Below are 15444 nucleotides of genomic sequence, written 5' to 3'. Positions count from 1 at the left end.
ATAGTCACAGTGACAAAGCTATTTTCATGTGTTGACAGCTGTGTGAGTTGGCTGAGTATTGATGCATTGTTTGAGTAAGAGCAAGTATGAGTGTAAGTCAGAGTTAGTGTGTACGTCATTAACATTCCACGTGTGTTGTCCTTTGTTGCTTTTTCTTTCAAGAGTATTCCAATTTACTGAGACAAATCTAACCTACACTGGAGTTGAACTCTCACCCATTTTATGAGCAAGTGACTCTCTCCAAATCAGTCACTGTGCATAGGGAACTAGTCCCTCCCTTCAACAATATCACACCAGTGAACTGGAAAGTCCTGTTTTACTGTATAGGCCGGGAACACAAATACTAACACCTTTTCTGTGCATCTCCATTGGGGTCTGAATACATAAATAGACTGTCATTAAGTCACCAGGACACAAAATGAGCAAACCAATGTCTGCGCAAGGCATGTCTAAAATGGAGGAGGCAAAGAATGTGAAGGATGAGAATAAGCTGTACTTGTATGAGGGGATCCTCTACTCTACAATCATGAGTCCCTCAGAAAATCTTGAAGGCTTGAAGAAGCTGGAGGGCAGACCCGATGACATTTTACTGGTGGCCTACCCAAAATGTGGTAAGTGCAACCATCCCTGCTGTTGTGGTAGTTAGCGTGAACTGGATTACATAGTGGAAATATTTTTTGCCATCAAATAAAGTGCAGAACACAGTACTGCTGTTATATAGTACTGGGCATGACAACATGTGTATAGGACTTAATACAAAATGCTTCTAGATCTAAGAAGCCAACAGTTGGTTGTTGAACATTAACAAATGTATCAAGAGCCCACAGGAGCATGTGCATTGGAATATGTCTATATGTGTCCTGTAACCACATCATGAGCATTCTTTGCAGAATCAATGTGTTCCAACTGCCACCCATGAAGATACTCAAACAAATTAGTTAGCCTTAAAAACATAGACCACATTGGACACAGGCTCACATTGTACACACACTTTTGTGGACACTATAAACTATATAGTCTGTCCTATACTGCTTTTGCCAGCAAAGCCCTAATTGAGTGTGCTTTTCCAGGGTTCAACTGGATGGTTGCTGTGCTACGCAAAATCATGGCTGCAGCCTCTGGGCAACAAGAAGTGTCTCAAATACCTCCACTGATGGAGTTTTTCTCTCCTGACATGCAGAAGGTATGTATACTTTAACAGTTTTCTATAACAGAACTAAGTCAATACCTAGTCAATCGAAATAGATCTCTTTATCAGACTTGCTTTCAATGACAATGACAGATCTTTAAATTAAATGTGATGTAAAAATTCCACCTAATAGACATACCCAAAAGTATTTTTACATTTTTTATTACTCGCTCACAGGAATCGCTAATTCTTGAAATTACTTTTGGTCGCTACCGATTGAGGTAAATCAGCCTTTAGTTTTTACGCGCCACACACTGAACAATTTCAGAATAACCTACAATAGGATGCACTAGTGCATTTCAAGGTATTTGTAATCGACCTGTTCAAAGGAATTTTTATTTATTAACTAGGCAAGTCAAATCAAACATTTTATTTTTGTATTTCTCATGCTCCTGCCTTTGATTGTTATCATTCTGACACTGGTTAAGAGCATTGGTTCAGTAACCAAAAGGTCGCTGGTTCGAATCACCAAGCCTAAAAGGTGAAGAATCTATCAATGTGCCCTTGAGCAAGGCACTTAACCCTAATTGCTCCTGTAAGTCGCTCTGGATAAGATCGGCTGCTAAATGACCATTTCTTTTCATGTAATTTTTTACAAATGATGTACCTTGTGGTTTTCTGCTGCATTTTGGTATGCCATATGATAAGCTACTAAAACCTTTGTCCTTTCCCTCTGTTTGTTTTCAAGGTGGTGGGGGAAATGCCCTCTCCGCGGTTACTGGGCACACATTTGCACCCTGATAACATCCCTGGCACTTTTATTGCGAAAAAAACAAAGGTCAGTGTTAATAACTTTACTAAAGAACATGTCACAATAACTTGAATCTAGCCTCCCTTCCATTGTGGAGTGCTTAATCTAATGCAGTGTGGCAAATTTTTATTTTTAGAATAACAGGAAATTAATACGATATGAAAGTGACATCAATTTCACCTCCGTTTTTTGTAGGCTATGAATGAGCCTCAAATTTGTATTGTCAATGAAAACGCAGTAATTTAAGATATAAAATGTGTACTTATATTTATGGGTGAATTTACGTTTTCAATGTGTTTGATGGCCAAGAAGAAGCACGGAGCCGAAAAGTTACAACTGTTTAAATGGAACTACACACATGAACTACAACACTCAGCAGCTGCGCAATGCCTCTCTTTCGACAGCTTGCCATTTGTATTTTTATTTACGTTTTTCAGAAAGTACAGGCTGGCGACGAACAGATAAAAAACAGCGTAATCTAATATAAAACACATAAAATGGCCTGTATCAAGTGGGTTCTTAGTCCTGTGAGTCCTCGGCTCAAGTAGGCATGCTCCAGCATGCTAGTTCAAATAAGACTTTTTAAACTTTTGGCAACGTGTCTTAGTTCTTGAGCGTCAAATATTTATAAAAAGCATCAGTATAAGTAAATTAATCCGCAACCATCAATATATATGTATATACAGTGCATTCGGAAAGTATTCAGACCTCTTAACATTTTGTTTACGTTACTACCTTATTCTAAAATTGATTGCATAGTTTTTTCACCTCATCACTCTACACACAACACCCCATAATGCTAAAGAAAAACAGTTTTTTAGACATTTTTGCTCATTTACTCAGTACTTTGTTTAAGCACCTTTAGCAGCGATTACAGACTCGGCCCTTCTTGGGTATGACGCTACAAGCTTGGCACACCTGTATTTGGGGAGTTTCTCACATTCTTCTCTACAGATCCTCTCAATCTCTGTCAGGTTGGATGGGGAGCATCGCTGCACAGCTATTTTCAGGTCTCTCCAGAGATGTTCGATCAGGTTCAAGTACTGGGTCTGACTGGGCCACTCAAGGCCATTCAGAGACTTGTCTCGAAGCGACTCCTGCGGTGTCTTGGCTGTGTGCTTAGGGTCGTTATCCTGTTGGAAGGTGAACCTTCGCCACAGTCTGAGGTCCTGAGTGCTCTGGAGCAGCTTTTCATCAAGAATCTCTGTACTTTGCTCTGTCCATTTTTCCCTCGATCCTGGCTAGTCTCCTAGTCCCTGCCGCTGAAAAATACCACCCACAGCATGATGCTGCCACCACCATGCTTCACCGTATGGATGGTGCCTGGTTTCCTCCAGATGTGATGCTTGGCATTCAGGCTAAAGAGTTCAGTCTTGGTTTCATCACACCAGAGAATCTTGTTTATCATGGTCTGAGAGCCTTTAGGTGCCTTTTGGCAAACTCCAAGTGGCCTATCATGTGCCTTTTACTGAGGAGTGGCTTCCGTCTGGCCACTCTACCATAAAGGCTTCTGTCTGGCCACTCTCACACAAAGGCCTGATTGGTGGAGTGCTGCAGAGATGGTTGTCCTTCTGGTAAGTTCTCCAATCTCCACAGAGGAACTCTAGAGCTCTGTCAGAGTAACCATCAGGTTCTTGGTGACCTCCCTGACCAAGTTCCTTCTCCCCCGATTGCTCAGTTTGGCCAGTTGGCCAGCTCTAGGAAGAGTCTTGCTGATTCCAAACTTCTTCCATTTAAGATTGATGGAGGCAACTGTGTTCTTGGGGACCTTTAATGCTGCAGAAATGTTTTGGTACCCTTCCCCATATCTGTGTCTCGACACAATACTGTCTCGGATCTCTACGGACAATTCCTTCAAACTCATGGCTTGGTTTTTGCTCTGACATACACACTGTGGGACCTTTTAAATATAGTTGTGTGCCTTAACAAATCATGTCCAGTCAATTGAATTTACCACAGGTGGACTCCAATCAAGTTGTATAAACATCTCAAGGATGAGCAATGGAAACAGGATGCACCTGAGCTCAATTTCAAGTCTCATAACAGAGTGTCTGAATACATGTAAATTTGCTCAAATTCAAAAAACCTGTTATCTCTTTGTCATTATGGGGTATTGTGTGTAGATTGCTGAGGAAAATGTTTTATTTCATCAATTTTAGAATAAGTCTGTAACGTAACAAAATGTGGAATACTTGAATACTTTCCGAAGGCACTGTAACAATAAACTGCATTCATCAATCTGTCTCCAATATTGTGTGAATAAATGCAACAGGCCTTGACTGTCTCTGGAGGAATCTAGTCAAGGTAGCGAACCTTGCATCACCACTCAGTATGATTGTAATGAACATGAATGTGGCTAACTTGCACCTTAATGCAATTATTAAGAGACTAGATACAAATAGCTAATTCTGATGACCAATGTTCTAGCATTATTTTTTTGAGGCAAGCATATAGACAGCTACCAATAGACCTACTAAATTATAAACGTATAGCCAATTGAATAATGACTCTGTAAAACGAGGAGTGCATTTACTCAATTCCACTAATAATTTATTAGTCACAAAATAATTGACACTCAAACAATTACATTGCACATGAAATACATGATACATCTTAGCCTGTCTGTGTTATTCTGTAATGTATCATGTAATGTGTCTTCAGAATAATCTCTAAGAGGATAAACTTTGTGTGTGGTACACACAGGAGCTTGGTAGCTAGTTCTCAAAGCATAAAACAATTCACTGCTTCCCTTTAAACCAAATTCAAGCAGAAACTCACCCCCAACCTGAATTAGCATTTAAACTCAGCAAAAAAAGAAATGGCCCTTTTTCAGGACCCTGTCTTCCAAAGAGAAATCGTAAAAATCCAAATAACTTCACAGATCTTCATTGTAAAGGGTTTAAACACTGTTTCCCATGCTTTTTCAATGAACCATAAACAATTAATGAACATGCACCTGTGGAACGGTCGTTAAGACACTAACAGCTTACAGACGGTAGGCAATTAAGATCACAGTTATGAAAACTTTGGACACTAAAGAGGCCTTTCTACTGACTCTGAAAAACACCAAAAGAAAGAAAGTGCTTAATGCAGCTGGTGGGTACACCAGATAATCACTGTTACTTTAGATTTTGACCCCCCCCTTTGTTCAGGGACACATTATTCCATTTCTGTTAGTCACATGTCTGTGGAACTTGTTCAGTTTTTGTCTCAGTTGATGAGTCTTGTTATGTTCATACAAATGTTTACACATGTTAAGTTTGCTGAAAATGAACGCAGTTGAAAGTGAGAGGACGTTTCTTTTTTGGCTCAGTTTATTTGCACTTTTCTAGTAAAAACAAAAGACAGGAAAACACACCCAGTTTCTAATCTAATCATTCCAAATCAAATGACAGGAGCGCACCCCTGTGTCTCTCCTCTTTGAACTATCCACCATCCGACAAACAAAATAACACTGTTTCCCTGTAACAACAATAAATGCATAGAACTTACAGTACAATAAACATACAGTACAACATGTCATAATGTATAGCTCTTTATAAACTCTTGAAACAATCCAAACATAAATGTAATTCACGCAGAAACATTCATTACGTTTTCATCTGTCTTCACACCTCCAATGGTGTCCATGCTCCCAGGGTTCTGGGGGAACGTCCCTTCCCGGAGAAAGCCACAGATAAGGTGTGTTTGATCACTGTGATAGCCTACAAATGGTCTGCCATCCAAACAATGTCATAAACTGCGATTGAGTCATCACGTTGTGCTCCCACGCCAGTAAGTCGCCAGTTGCGAGTATCACCTTCTCTCTTTCTTCCACAACATATTCCTCCCATTAGGCTTGTCCAATAACGCCTCTCGCTCAGACCACTCCCAGATTGTTCTTTACTAAGAAGCTATTTAGTCACTTTTTAACCATTTTAATTGAAAATAATCACAGTAAGGCACGTAGCCTTTTCCTGCAGACAATGACATAGTGGCCTAATGGAATATTATTCATATTTTTTATCATTTCGTAATTATACTGAACAAAAATATAAAATGCAACAATTTCAATGATTTTACTGAGCTACAGTTCATATAAGGAAATCAGTCAATTGAAATAAATTCATTAGGCCCTAATTTATGGATTTCACATGTATTTCACTGCAGGGGAGCAGCCATGGGTGGGCCTAGGATGGCATAGGCCCACCCACTTGAGAGCCAGGCCCAGCGAATTAGAATTCGTTTTTCCCCACAAAAGGGCTTTATTACAGACAGAAATGCTCCTCAGTTTCATCAGCTGTCTGGGTGGCTGGTCTCAGATGATCCCGCAGGTGAAGATGCCACATGTGGAGGTCCAGGCCTGGGGTGGTTACACGTGTTCTGCGTTTGTGAAGCAGGTTGGATGTATTACCAAATTCATTCAAGGGTTTTTCTTTATTTTTACTATTTTCTACATTGTAGAATAGTGAAGACATCAAAACTATGAAATAACACATATGGAATCATGTAGTAACCAAAAAAGTGTTAAACATATCAAAATATACTTTATATTTTAGATTCTTCAAAGTAACCATCCTTTGCCTTGACAGCTTTGCACACTCTTGTCATTTTCTCAATCAAATCAAATGTTATTTGACACATGCGCTGAAATTCAACAGGTGTATCCCTTACTGTGAACCGCTTACTTACAAGCCCTTAACCAACAATGAAGTTCAAGAAATAGTGTTAAGAAAATATTTACTATATAAATTCAAAGTAGCACAATGAAATTACATCACAATAACGAGGTTATATCAATTCAAACTGTATTTGTAACATGCCGATTATACAACAAGTGTAGACTTAACTGTAGAATGCTTACATACAAGCCCTAACAATGCAATTCAAGAAGAGTTAAGGAAATATTTACCAAGTAGACTAAAATAAAAAGTCATAATAAAAAGTAACACAATAAGAATAAGAATAACGAGGCTATATACAAGGGGGCACTGGTACCGAGTCAGTGTGTGGAGGTACCGTTTAGTTGAGGTAATTTGTACATATAGTGACTATGCTTGGAAGAGAAGTGTGGTGGGGCATGGGGGGGATTTCCTCTGACACCGCCTATTAGATAGGTCCTGGATGGCAGGAAGCTTGGCCCCAGTGATGTACTGGGCCGTTCGCACTACCCTCTGTAGCGCCTTACGGTCAGATGACGAGCAGTTGCCCTACCAGGCAGTGATGCAACCGGTCAGGATGCTCTCGGTGAGGCAGCTGTAAAACCTTTTGAGGATCTGGGGACCCATGCCAAATCTTTTCAGTCTCCTGAGGGGTAAAAGGATTTGTTGTGCCCTCTTCACGAATGTCTTGGTATGTTTGGACCATGATAGTTTGTTGGTGATGTGGACAACAAGGAACATGAAACTCTCGAGCTGCTCCACTACAGCCCTGTCAATGTTAATGTGGGCCTGTTCGGCCTGCCTTTTCCTGTAGTCCACGATCAGCTCCTTTGTCTTGCTCACATTGAGGGAGAGGTTGTTGTCCTGGCACCACATTGCCAGTTATCGGACCCCCTCCCTATAGGTCGTCTCATCGTTGTCGGTGATCACTGTTGTGTCGTCAGCAAACTTGATGGTGTTGGAGTCGTGTTTGGCAACGCTGTCGTGGGTGAAAAGGGAATACAGACGTGTTGTTGCCTACTCTTACCACCTGGGGCGGCCCGTCAGGAAGTCCAGGATCCAGTTGCAGAGGGAGGTGTTTAGTCCCTGAGTCCTTAGCTTAGTGATGAGCTTCGTGGGCACTATGGTGTTGAACGCTGAGCTGTAGTTGATGAACAGAATTCTCACATAGATGTTCCTTTTGTCCAGGTGAGAAAGGGCAGTGTGGAGTGCGATTGAGATTGCGTCATCTGTGGATCTGTTGGGGTGGTATGCGAATTGGAGTGGATCTAGGGCAGCGCTGCCCAGCCCTCTTCCTGGAGATCTACTGTCCTGTAGGTTTTCAGTACATCCCTAATTTAGCATATCTGATAAAGCTAGTTAAGGTCTTATTGAGCAGCTAATTAGTAGAATCAGGTGTTAAATTAGGGTAGGACTGAACCCACAGGATGGTAGATCTCCTGGAAGAGTGTTGGGCAGCCCTGGTCTAGCGTGTCCGGGAGGATGCTGTTGATGTGAGCCATGACCAGCCTTTCAAAGCACTTGATGGCTACCGACATGAGTGCCACGGGGCAGTAATCATTTAGGCAGGTTACCTTCGCTTCCTTGGGCACAGGGACTATGGTGGTCTGCTTGAAACATGTAGGTATTACAGACTTGGTCAGGGAGAGGTTGAAAATGTCAGTGAAGACCCTTGACAGTTGGTCCACGCATGCTTTGAGTACACGCCCTGGTAATCCGTCTGGCCCAGCGGCTTTGTGACTGTTGACCTGTTTAAAGGTTTTGTTCGGCTACCGAGAGCATTATAACACAGTCATCCAGAACAGCTGTTGCTCTCGTGCATGCTTTGGTGATGCTTGCCTCGAAGCGAGCATAAAAGGCATTTACCTCGTCTGATAGGCTCAAAGGGGGTACCGGTACCGAGTACAAGTGGTACCGGTATACAGGGTTTACCGGTACCGAGTCAGTGTGCGGGGGTACATGTTAGTCAAGGTAGTATGTACATGTAGGTTGGGGTAAGGTGACTATGCAAAGATAATAAACAGTGAGTAGCAGCAGTGTAAAAATAAAGGGGGGGGGTCAATGTTAATAGTCCGGGTAGCCATTTGATTAATTGTTCATCAGTCTTATAGCTTGGGTGTAGAAGCTTCACCTGGAATGCTTTTCAAACAGTCCAACTCATCCCAAACCATCTCAATTTGGTTTAGGTCAGGTGATTGTGGAGACCAGGTCATCTGATGCAGCACTCCATCACTGTCATTCTTGGTAAAATAGCCCTTACACAGCCCGGAGGTGTGTTGGGTCATTGTCCTGTTGAAAAACAAATGATAGTCCCACTAAGCACAAACCAGATGGGATGGCGTATTACTGCAGAATGCTGTAGTAGCCATGCTGGTTAAGTGTGCCTTGAATTCTAAATAAATCATTGACAGTGTCACCAACAAAGCACCCCCGCACCCCTACTTCACGGTGGGAACTACACATGCAGAGATAATCCGTTCACCTACTCTGCATCTCACAAAGACATGCCCGTTGGAACCATTGATCTCAAATTTGGACTCATCAGACCAAAGGACAGATTTCCACCTGTCTAATGTCCATTGCTCGTGTTTCAAGTCTCTTCTTCTTATTGGTGTCCTTTTACTAGTGGTTTCTTTTCAGCAATTCGACTATGAAGGCCTGATTCACGAAGTCTCCTCTGAACAGTTGATGTTGATGTGTCTGTTACTTGAACTCTGAAGCATTTATTTGGGCTTCAATTTCTGAGGCTGGTAACTCGAAAGAACTTATGCTCTACAGCAGAGGTTACTCTGGGTCTCCATTCTTGTGTCGGTCCTTATGAGAGCCAGTTTCATCATAGCGATTATATGATTTTTGCAACTGCACTTGAAGAAACTTTCAAAGTTCCTGAAATTTCCCAGATTGACTGACCTTCATGTCTTGAGGTAATGATGGACTGTTGTTTCTCTTTGCTTGTTTGAGCTGTTCTTGCCATAATAAGGAATTGGTATTTTACCAAATAGGGCTACCACACCCTACCTTGTCACAACAACTGATTGGGTCAAACACATTAAGAAGGAAAGAAATTCCACAAATTAACTTAACAAAGCACACTTGTTAATTGAAATGGATTCCAGGTGACTAGCTCATGAAACTGGTTGAGAGAATGCCGAGTGTGCAAAGCTGTCATCAGGGCAAAGGATGGCTACTTTGAAGAATCTCAAATATAAAATATAGTTTGATTTGTTTAACACTTTTTTGGTTACTACCTGATTCCATATGTGTTGTTTCACAGTTTGTCTTCACTATTATTCTACAATGCAGAAAATAGTAAAAATAATGAAAAACCCTTGAATGAGTAGGTGTCCAAACTTTTGACTGATACTGTATATAAAATGTAATATTGGGATGCAAACTCAAAATGGATGTCACGCCCTGACCATAGAGAGCTTTTTATTCTCTATGTTGGTTAGGTCGGCGTGTGACTAGGGTGGGTGATCTAGGTGATTATATATCTATGTTTGGCCTGGTATAGTTCCCAATCAGAGGCAGCTGTTTATCGTTGTCTCTGATTGGGGATCATATTTAGGCAGCCATTTCCCCATTGTGCTTTGTGGGATCTTGTCTATGTATAGTTGCCTGCGAGGACTACGTTAGCTTCACGTTTCGTGCTTTATTGTTTTTCTTTGAGTTTCTCGTCCAAATAAAGAGGATGGAAACATACCACGCTGCATCTTGGTCCACTCATTATAACGAGCATGACAGAAGATCCCACCACAAACGGACCAAGCAGCAGGGCCATGAGGAGCAGACATCCTGGACATGGGAGGATATCTTGGACGGTAAGGGATCCTGGACGTGGGATGAGATCCTGGCAGGAAAGGGAGCAGACGGAGGCAGCGAGGTAGGAACAACGACAACACTGGGGTTCGCGGCCACGACGGGAGCCCGAGAGGCAGCCTCAAAAAACAATTTGAGGGGGGCACACAGGGTGGTTGGCGGAGCCAGGTTTTGAACCAGAGCCAACTCCCCGTACTCACCGTGGGGAGCATGTGACCGGTCAGGCACCATGTTTGGCGGTGATACACACTGTGTCTCCAGTGCGCATTCACAGCCCAGTGCGTCCTGTGCCAGCTCTCCGTGCTTGCGTGCGAAGGTGGTCATTTGTCCAGGACGCGTTGTGCCAGCTCTACGCTCCAGGCCTCCAGTGCGCCTCCACAGTCCAGTACGTCCTGTGCCTCCTCCCCGCACTCGCCCTGAGGTGCGTGTCACCAGCCCGGTGCCACCTGTACCGGCCCCATGCATCAGGCCTCCAGTCCGCCTCCCCAGTCCAGTACGTCCTGTGCCTGCTCCACTCGTTCGCCCTGAGGTGCGTGTCACCAGCCCGGTACCACCAGTGCCGGCCCCACGTACCAGGCTTCCGGCGACGATCCCCAGTCCAGAGCTTCCGGCGACAGTTCCCGGTCCGGAGCTTCCGGCGACAGTTCCCGGTCCGGAGCTTCCGGCGACAGTTCCCGGTCCGGAGCTTCCGGCGACAGTTCCCGCACCAGAGCCTCATTGAAGATGACGTATCCGCGAGTGGAGTGGGTACTTCGCCCCGCACCGTTTATGCGTCTGGATTAGAAACTATATTTCCCCCCCACTTCTATTTTCATTTTAGCTATTGTATTCCTCTTATTCCAATACAAATGTCAATTATACATCCTGTGGACACTTTCATTTGAAATTGAAGTCTTGTGTTGGAATTATAGAGCAATTTATCTCAATTCTAGAATAAATAAAAGTTTGGAAGGTAGAGTGAGCTTTCCTAAAGATAGGCAAATGATCCTGAGATGTGTAAAATAAATACTTAGACGTAATGTGGAATAAATCCAGCCAATCAGGCAGGGGTATTACACTTCCCCTGGAGTTGACAGGGGTTGCATCTTTTGTGTCTGAATCTGAATTGCCTTTTGTATGAGTGTTGACTTCATAATTAAACACATATTTGTAGGTTAAAAACTGGAATCCTTAATGGTGAAATTTCCATTTGCGATATTACAACAACAAAAGTTCATGCAAAAAAATGAACCTTATTTTTTTTACGAACGTCATTGCACACGTGATGGAACAGAAAATATGTACTGCATGTTACACAACGCTACTCACCTCGGTGGGGTGGACAGTGGCTGTTTCCCCCTACCGCGGATTCCATTTTAGGATGCAGATTCCAAGTGACTGCACTTACGGTAGATAAGTAAGCTAATAATGTTAGTCATCTGCTATTGTAGGCAACTAACTAACCAACGTGTTCACTGCAAAATATTCTTCCTGAGAAATGCCTGAAAATATTCTCTCCATGTTCATCTGAATTATGTTGTGGTTTTACATCAAACTTTGGAACTCAATTGCACCAATAGTATAACAATTATCTGTGGTAACTTTGACTTTCAGATGCTGGTTGTGTTCCGAAACCCAAAAGATACAGTCGTATCATACTACCACTTCATGAACACAAACCCTGTTTTGCCTAATGCCAAATCCTGGGATTCATTTTTCACAGACTTCATGGAGGGTGAAGGTGAGAATTTGTATTTATTTTATTTTACCTTTATTTAACTAGGCAAGTCAGTTAAGAACAAATTCTTATTTTCAATGACGGCCTAGGAATAGTGGGTTAACTTCCTTGTTCATGTGCAGAACCACAGATTTTTACCTTGTCAGCTTGGAGATTCGAGCTGACAAGGTCCAACGATCTAACCACTAGGCTACCTGCTGATTTTAAAGAACAACTCAACACATTCGTATTGTTTGAAAGAAATGCAGTGTCATGTTGGATAGGCTGGATGTAATGAATAGCACAACTAGAAAATTACATTTCTTAAATAACATTTCTGTGCTTTCTAGCTGGTCTTAAATGATTTATGGTTGTGAAATAAGTTTTAAAAGTGGTAGTGACCGCTGTAGTAATGGCAATGACTGGTTATAGTTGAATAAATTGGTAGAGGGAAAGATTGCCAGCCAAAGAAATCAAGTAATAATAACTAGAAAGTACATTTCCTAAATAAAATGTGGTGTGGTGCTAGCTTGTTATAAAGTATTTATGAAAAAGTTTAGAAAATTGTAATATTGTTTTAATGTTTGTAGCTGAAATGGTTTGAGTGGTAACATTTAAAATGTCTACTACTGTGTTCTTATTTTTGCCGTTGAATCCATTAAGTGGTATGCTAATTTATGGTAATTACCACTTTGTATAAACTTTATTAAGAATGTGAAGACAGGATAGCCTGAACATGAGAACATTGCTCAATGGGTGACATGTCTGGTGAGTATGCAGGCCAGGGGAAAAAATGGGACATTTTCAGCTTCCAGGAATTGTGTATAGATGCTTGGGACATGGGGCTGTGCATTATCATGCTGAAACATGAGGTGATGGTGGCGGATGAATGGTCCTCAGGATCTCATCACTGTATCTCTGTGCATTCAAATTGCCATCGATACAATGTAATTCGTTGTCCGTAGCTTATGCCTGCTCATACCATAACCCCACCGCCACCATGGGGCACTCTGTTCACAACGTTGACATCAGCAAACTGCTCACCCACACGACGCCATACACTTGGTCTGTGGTTGTGGCATGTTGGACGTACTGCAAAATTCTTTAAAATGACAGCTTATTCATAAGCCGCCTCAAATGAATATTACATTCTCTAGCAACAGCTCTGGTGGACATTCCTGCAGTCCGCATGCTGTAACGGCAGTCTAAGTCGTCCTCCTCCTCAGACGAGGAGAGACGAGAAGGAGCCTCTCGGGTTTCCAGCCGCTCTGCCTTGCTAGCGCCTCATAATGCCGCCTCTCCGCTTTCGCCGCCTCCAGCTCCGCTTTGGGGCGGCGACACTCCTCTGGCTCTGCCCAGGGTCCTTTACCATCTATGATTTCCTCCCATGTCCATTCCTCCTTGTACCGCTGCTGCTGTCGCTGCTGCCCGTTTCCACGCTGCTTGGTCCGGGTTAGGTAGGTGGTTCTGTAACCGCAGTCTAAGTCGTCCTCCTCCTCAGAGGAGGAGAGGCGAGAAGGATCGGAGGACCAATGTGCTGCGTGGTAAGTTTCCATAATTTAATGACATGAAAACTAGACAAGAATACAATGTATTGTGTTTGACAAAACTGCACATTTTAGAGTGGCCTTTTATTCTCCCCAGCACAAGATGCACCTGTGTAATAATCATGCTGTTTAATCATATGTCATATGTCACATCTGTCAGGTGGATGGATTATTGTGTTAAAGGAGAAATGCTCACAAACCGGGATGTAAACACATGAAACATAGGACCAACACTTAACATTTTTGTTAGGTGTAGTAAACCTGTTTGGGCTGCAGGGGCAGTATTTAGTAGCCAGATAAAAGGTGCCCATTTCAAACGGCCTCGTACTCAATTCTTGTTCGTACAATATGCATATTATTATTACTATTGGATAGAAAACACTCTAGTTTCTAAAACTGGTTGAATTATATCTGTGAGTAAAACAGAACTCATTTGGTACAAACTTCCTGACCAGGAAGTGGAAAATCTGAAATCGATGCTCTCTTCTAGGTCCTGCCTATAAATGGGCATGATACGTATTAGTATACATGCACGTCATACACCTTCCCCTGGATGTCAAGAGGCTGTGAGAGAAGAAATGGAGTGTTTATCTTGGTCTGAAGTGGAATGAATCCTCTTGGAATGACGTGTCACCCATTTCCTGTTTTCAGGAAGGCGCGAGAAGGAACCGGGGATTGCCTTATGAAAAGCTGTCGTTATAGGCGACTACTATCTCCGGCTTTGATTTTATTTGATACATGTGACCATATCATCGTTAAGTATGTTTTTTCAATATAGTTTAATCAGATTATTGAAATTTTTTCGGGAGTTTTGCCGTATTCCGTTCTCTTCCGTTTGTTGACATGGAGAGCTTCGTGCCACTTGGCTAGTGTGCTTGCTAAATCGAGAGGGAAAAAGGACAATCTAAATCCAAACAACGATTGTTCCCGACAAAGGACCCCTTGTCCAACATTCTGATGAAAGATCAGCAAAAGTAGGAAACACTTTATGATGCTATTTCATATATCTGTCGTACATGTGAACTAGTCGTTGGCGCCCAGCTTTTCGGTACTCTCTAGCTATACCGAAGCTGTATGTCGTAATTAAGTTATTTTTAGAATTCTAACACGGCGATTGCATTAAGAACTAGTGGATCTATCATTTCCTATACAACATGTATTTTTTAGTTATGTTTATGAATAGTTATTTGGTCAGAATATGTGTGTCAGGAAAAGTGTCAGAAAAATATCTGGACGTTGTGGGAAAAATATGCTACCTTAGCACAATGTATAACCACTGATTTCAGCTCTAAATATGCACATTTTCAAACAAAACATAAGTGTATGTATAACCTGATGTTATAGGACTGTCATCTGATGAAACTTATCAAGGTTAGTCAAAAATTATATATCCTTTGCTGGTTTGTTACGATCGCTAACTTTTGCTACTGGGAAATGGCTTGTGTTTCTGGCTATTGTGGTAAGCTAATATAACGCTATATTGTGTTTTCGCTGTAAAACACTTAATAAATCGGAAATATTGGCTGGAATCACAAGATGCATGTCTTTCATCTGCTGTACACTATGTATTTTTCAGAAATGTTTTATGATGAGTAATTAGGTATTTGACGTTGGTGTCTGTAATTATTCTGTCTGCTTTCGGTGCAATTTCTGATTGTAGCTGCAATGTAAACTATGATTTATACCTGAAATATGCACATTTTTTGAACAAAACATAGATTTATTGAATAACATGTTATAAGACTGTCATCTGATGAAGTTGTTTGTTGCTTAGTTTGGTTGGTTCTTGGTTAGTTAGGTTG

The 15444-nt window shown here is 41.9% G+C and overlaps 1 protein-coding gene across 1 annotated transcript in view; it reads left to right on the top strand.

The window, feature by feature from the left end:
• Nucleotides 1-264: 264 nt before the first annotated feature.
• The window catches only part of LOC129839828 (sulfotransferase 6B1-like), a 28017-nt gene continuing 12837 nt past the window's right edge, over nt 265-15444 (top strand). Inside the window, exons 1-4 of the mRNA XM_055907499.1 lie at nt 265-611; nt 1071-1183; nt 1878-1967; nt 11993-12119. Coding sequence (XP_055763474.1) covers nt 419-611; nt 1071-1183; nt 1878-1967; nt 11993-12119 — 523 coding nt within the window. The 5' untranslated portion in view covers nt 265-418. The remainder of the gene's footprint in view (nt 612-1070; nt 1184-1877; nt 1968-11992; nt 12120-15444) is intronic.

The sequence above is a fragment of the Salvelinus fontinalis genome, chromosome 3 (genome assembly GCF_029448725.1).
Source record: "Salvelinus fontinalis isolate EN_2023a chromosome 3, ASM2944872v1, whole genome shotgun sequence".
NCBI lineage: Eukaryota > Metazoa > Chordata > Actinopteri > Salmoniformes > Salmonidae > Salvelinus > Salvelinus fontinalis.
This window is presented reverse-complemented; position numbering and strand designations above follow the sequence as displayed.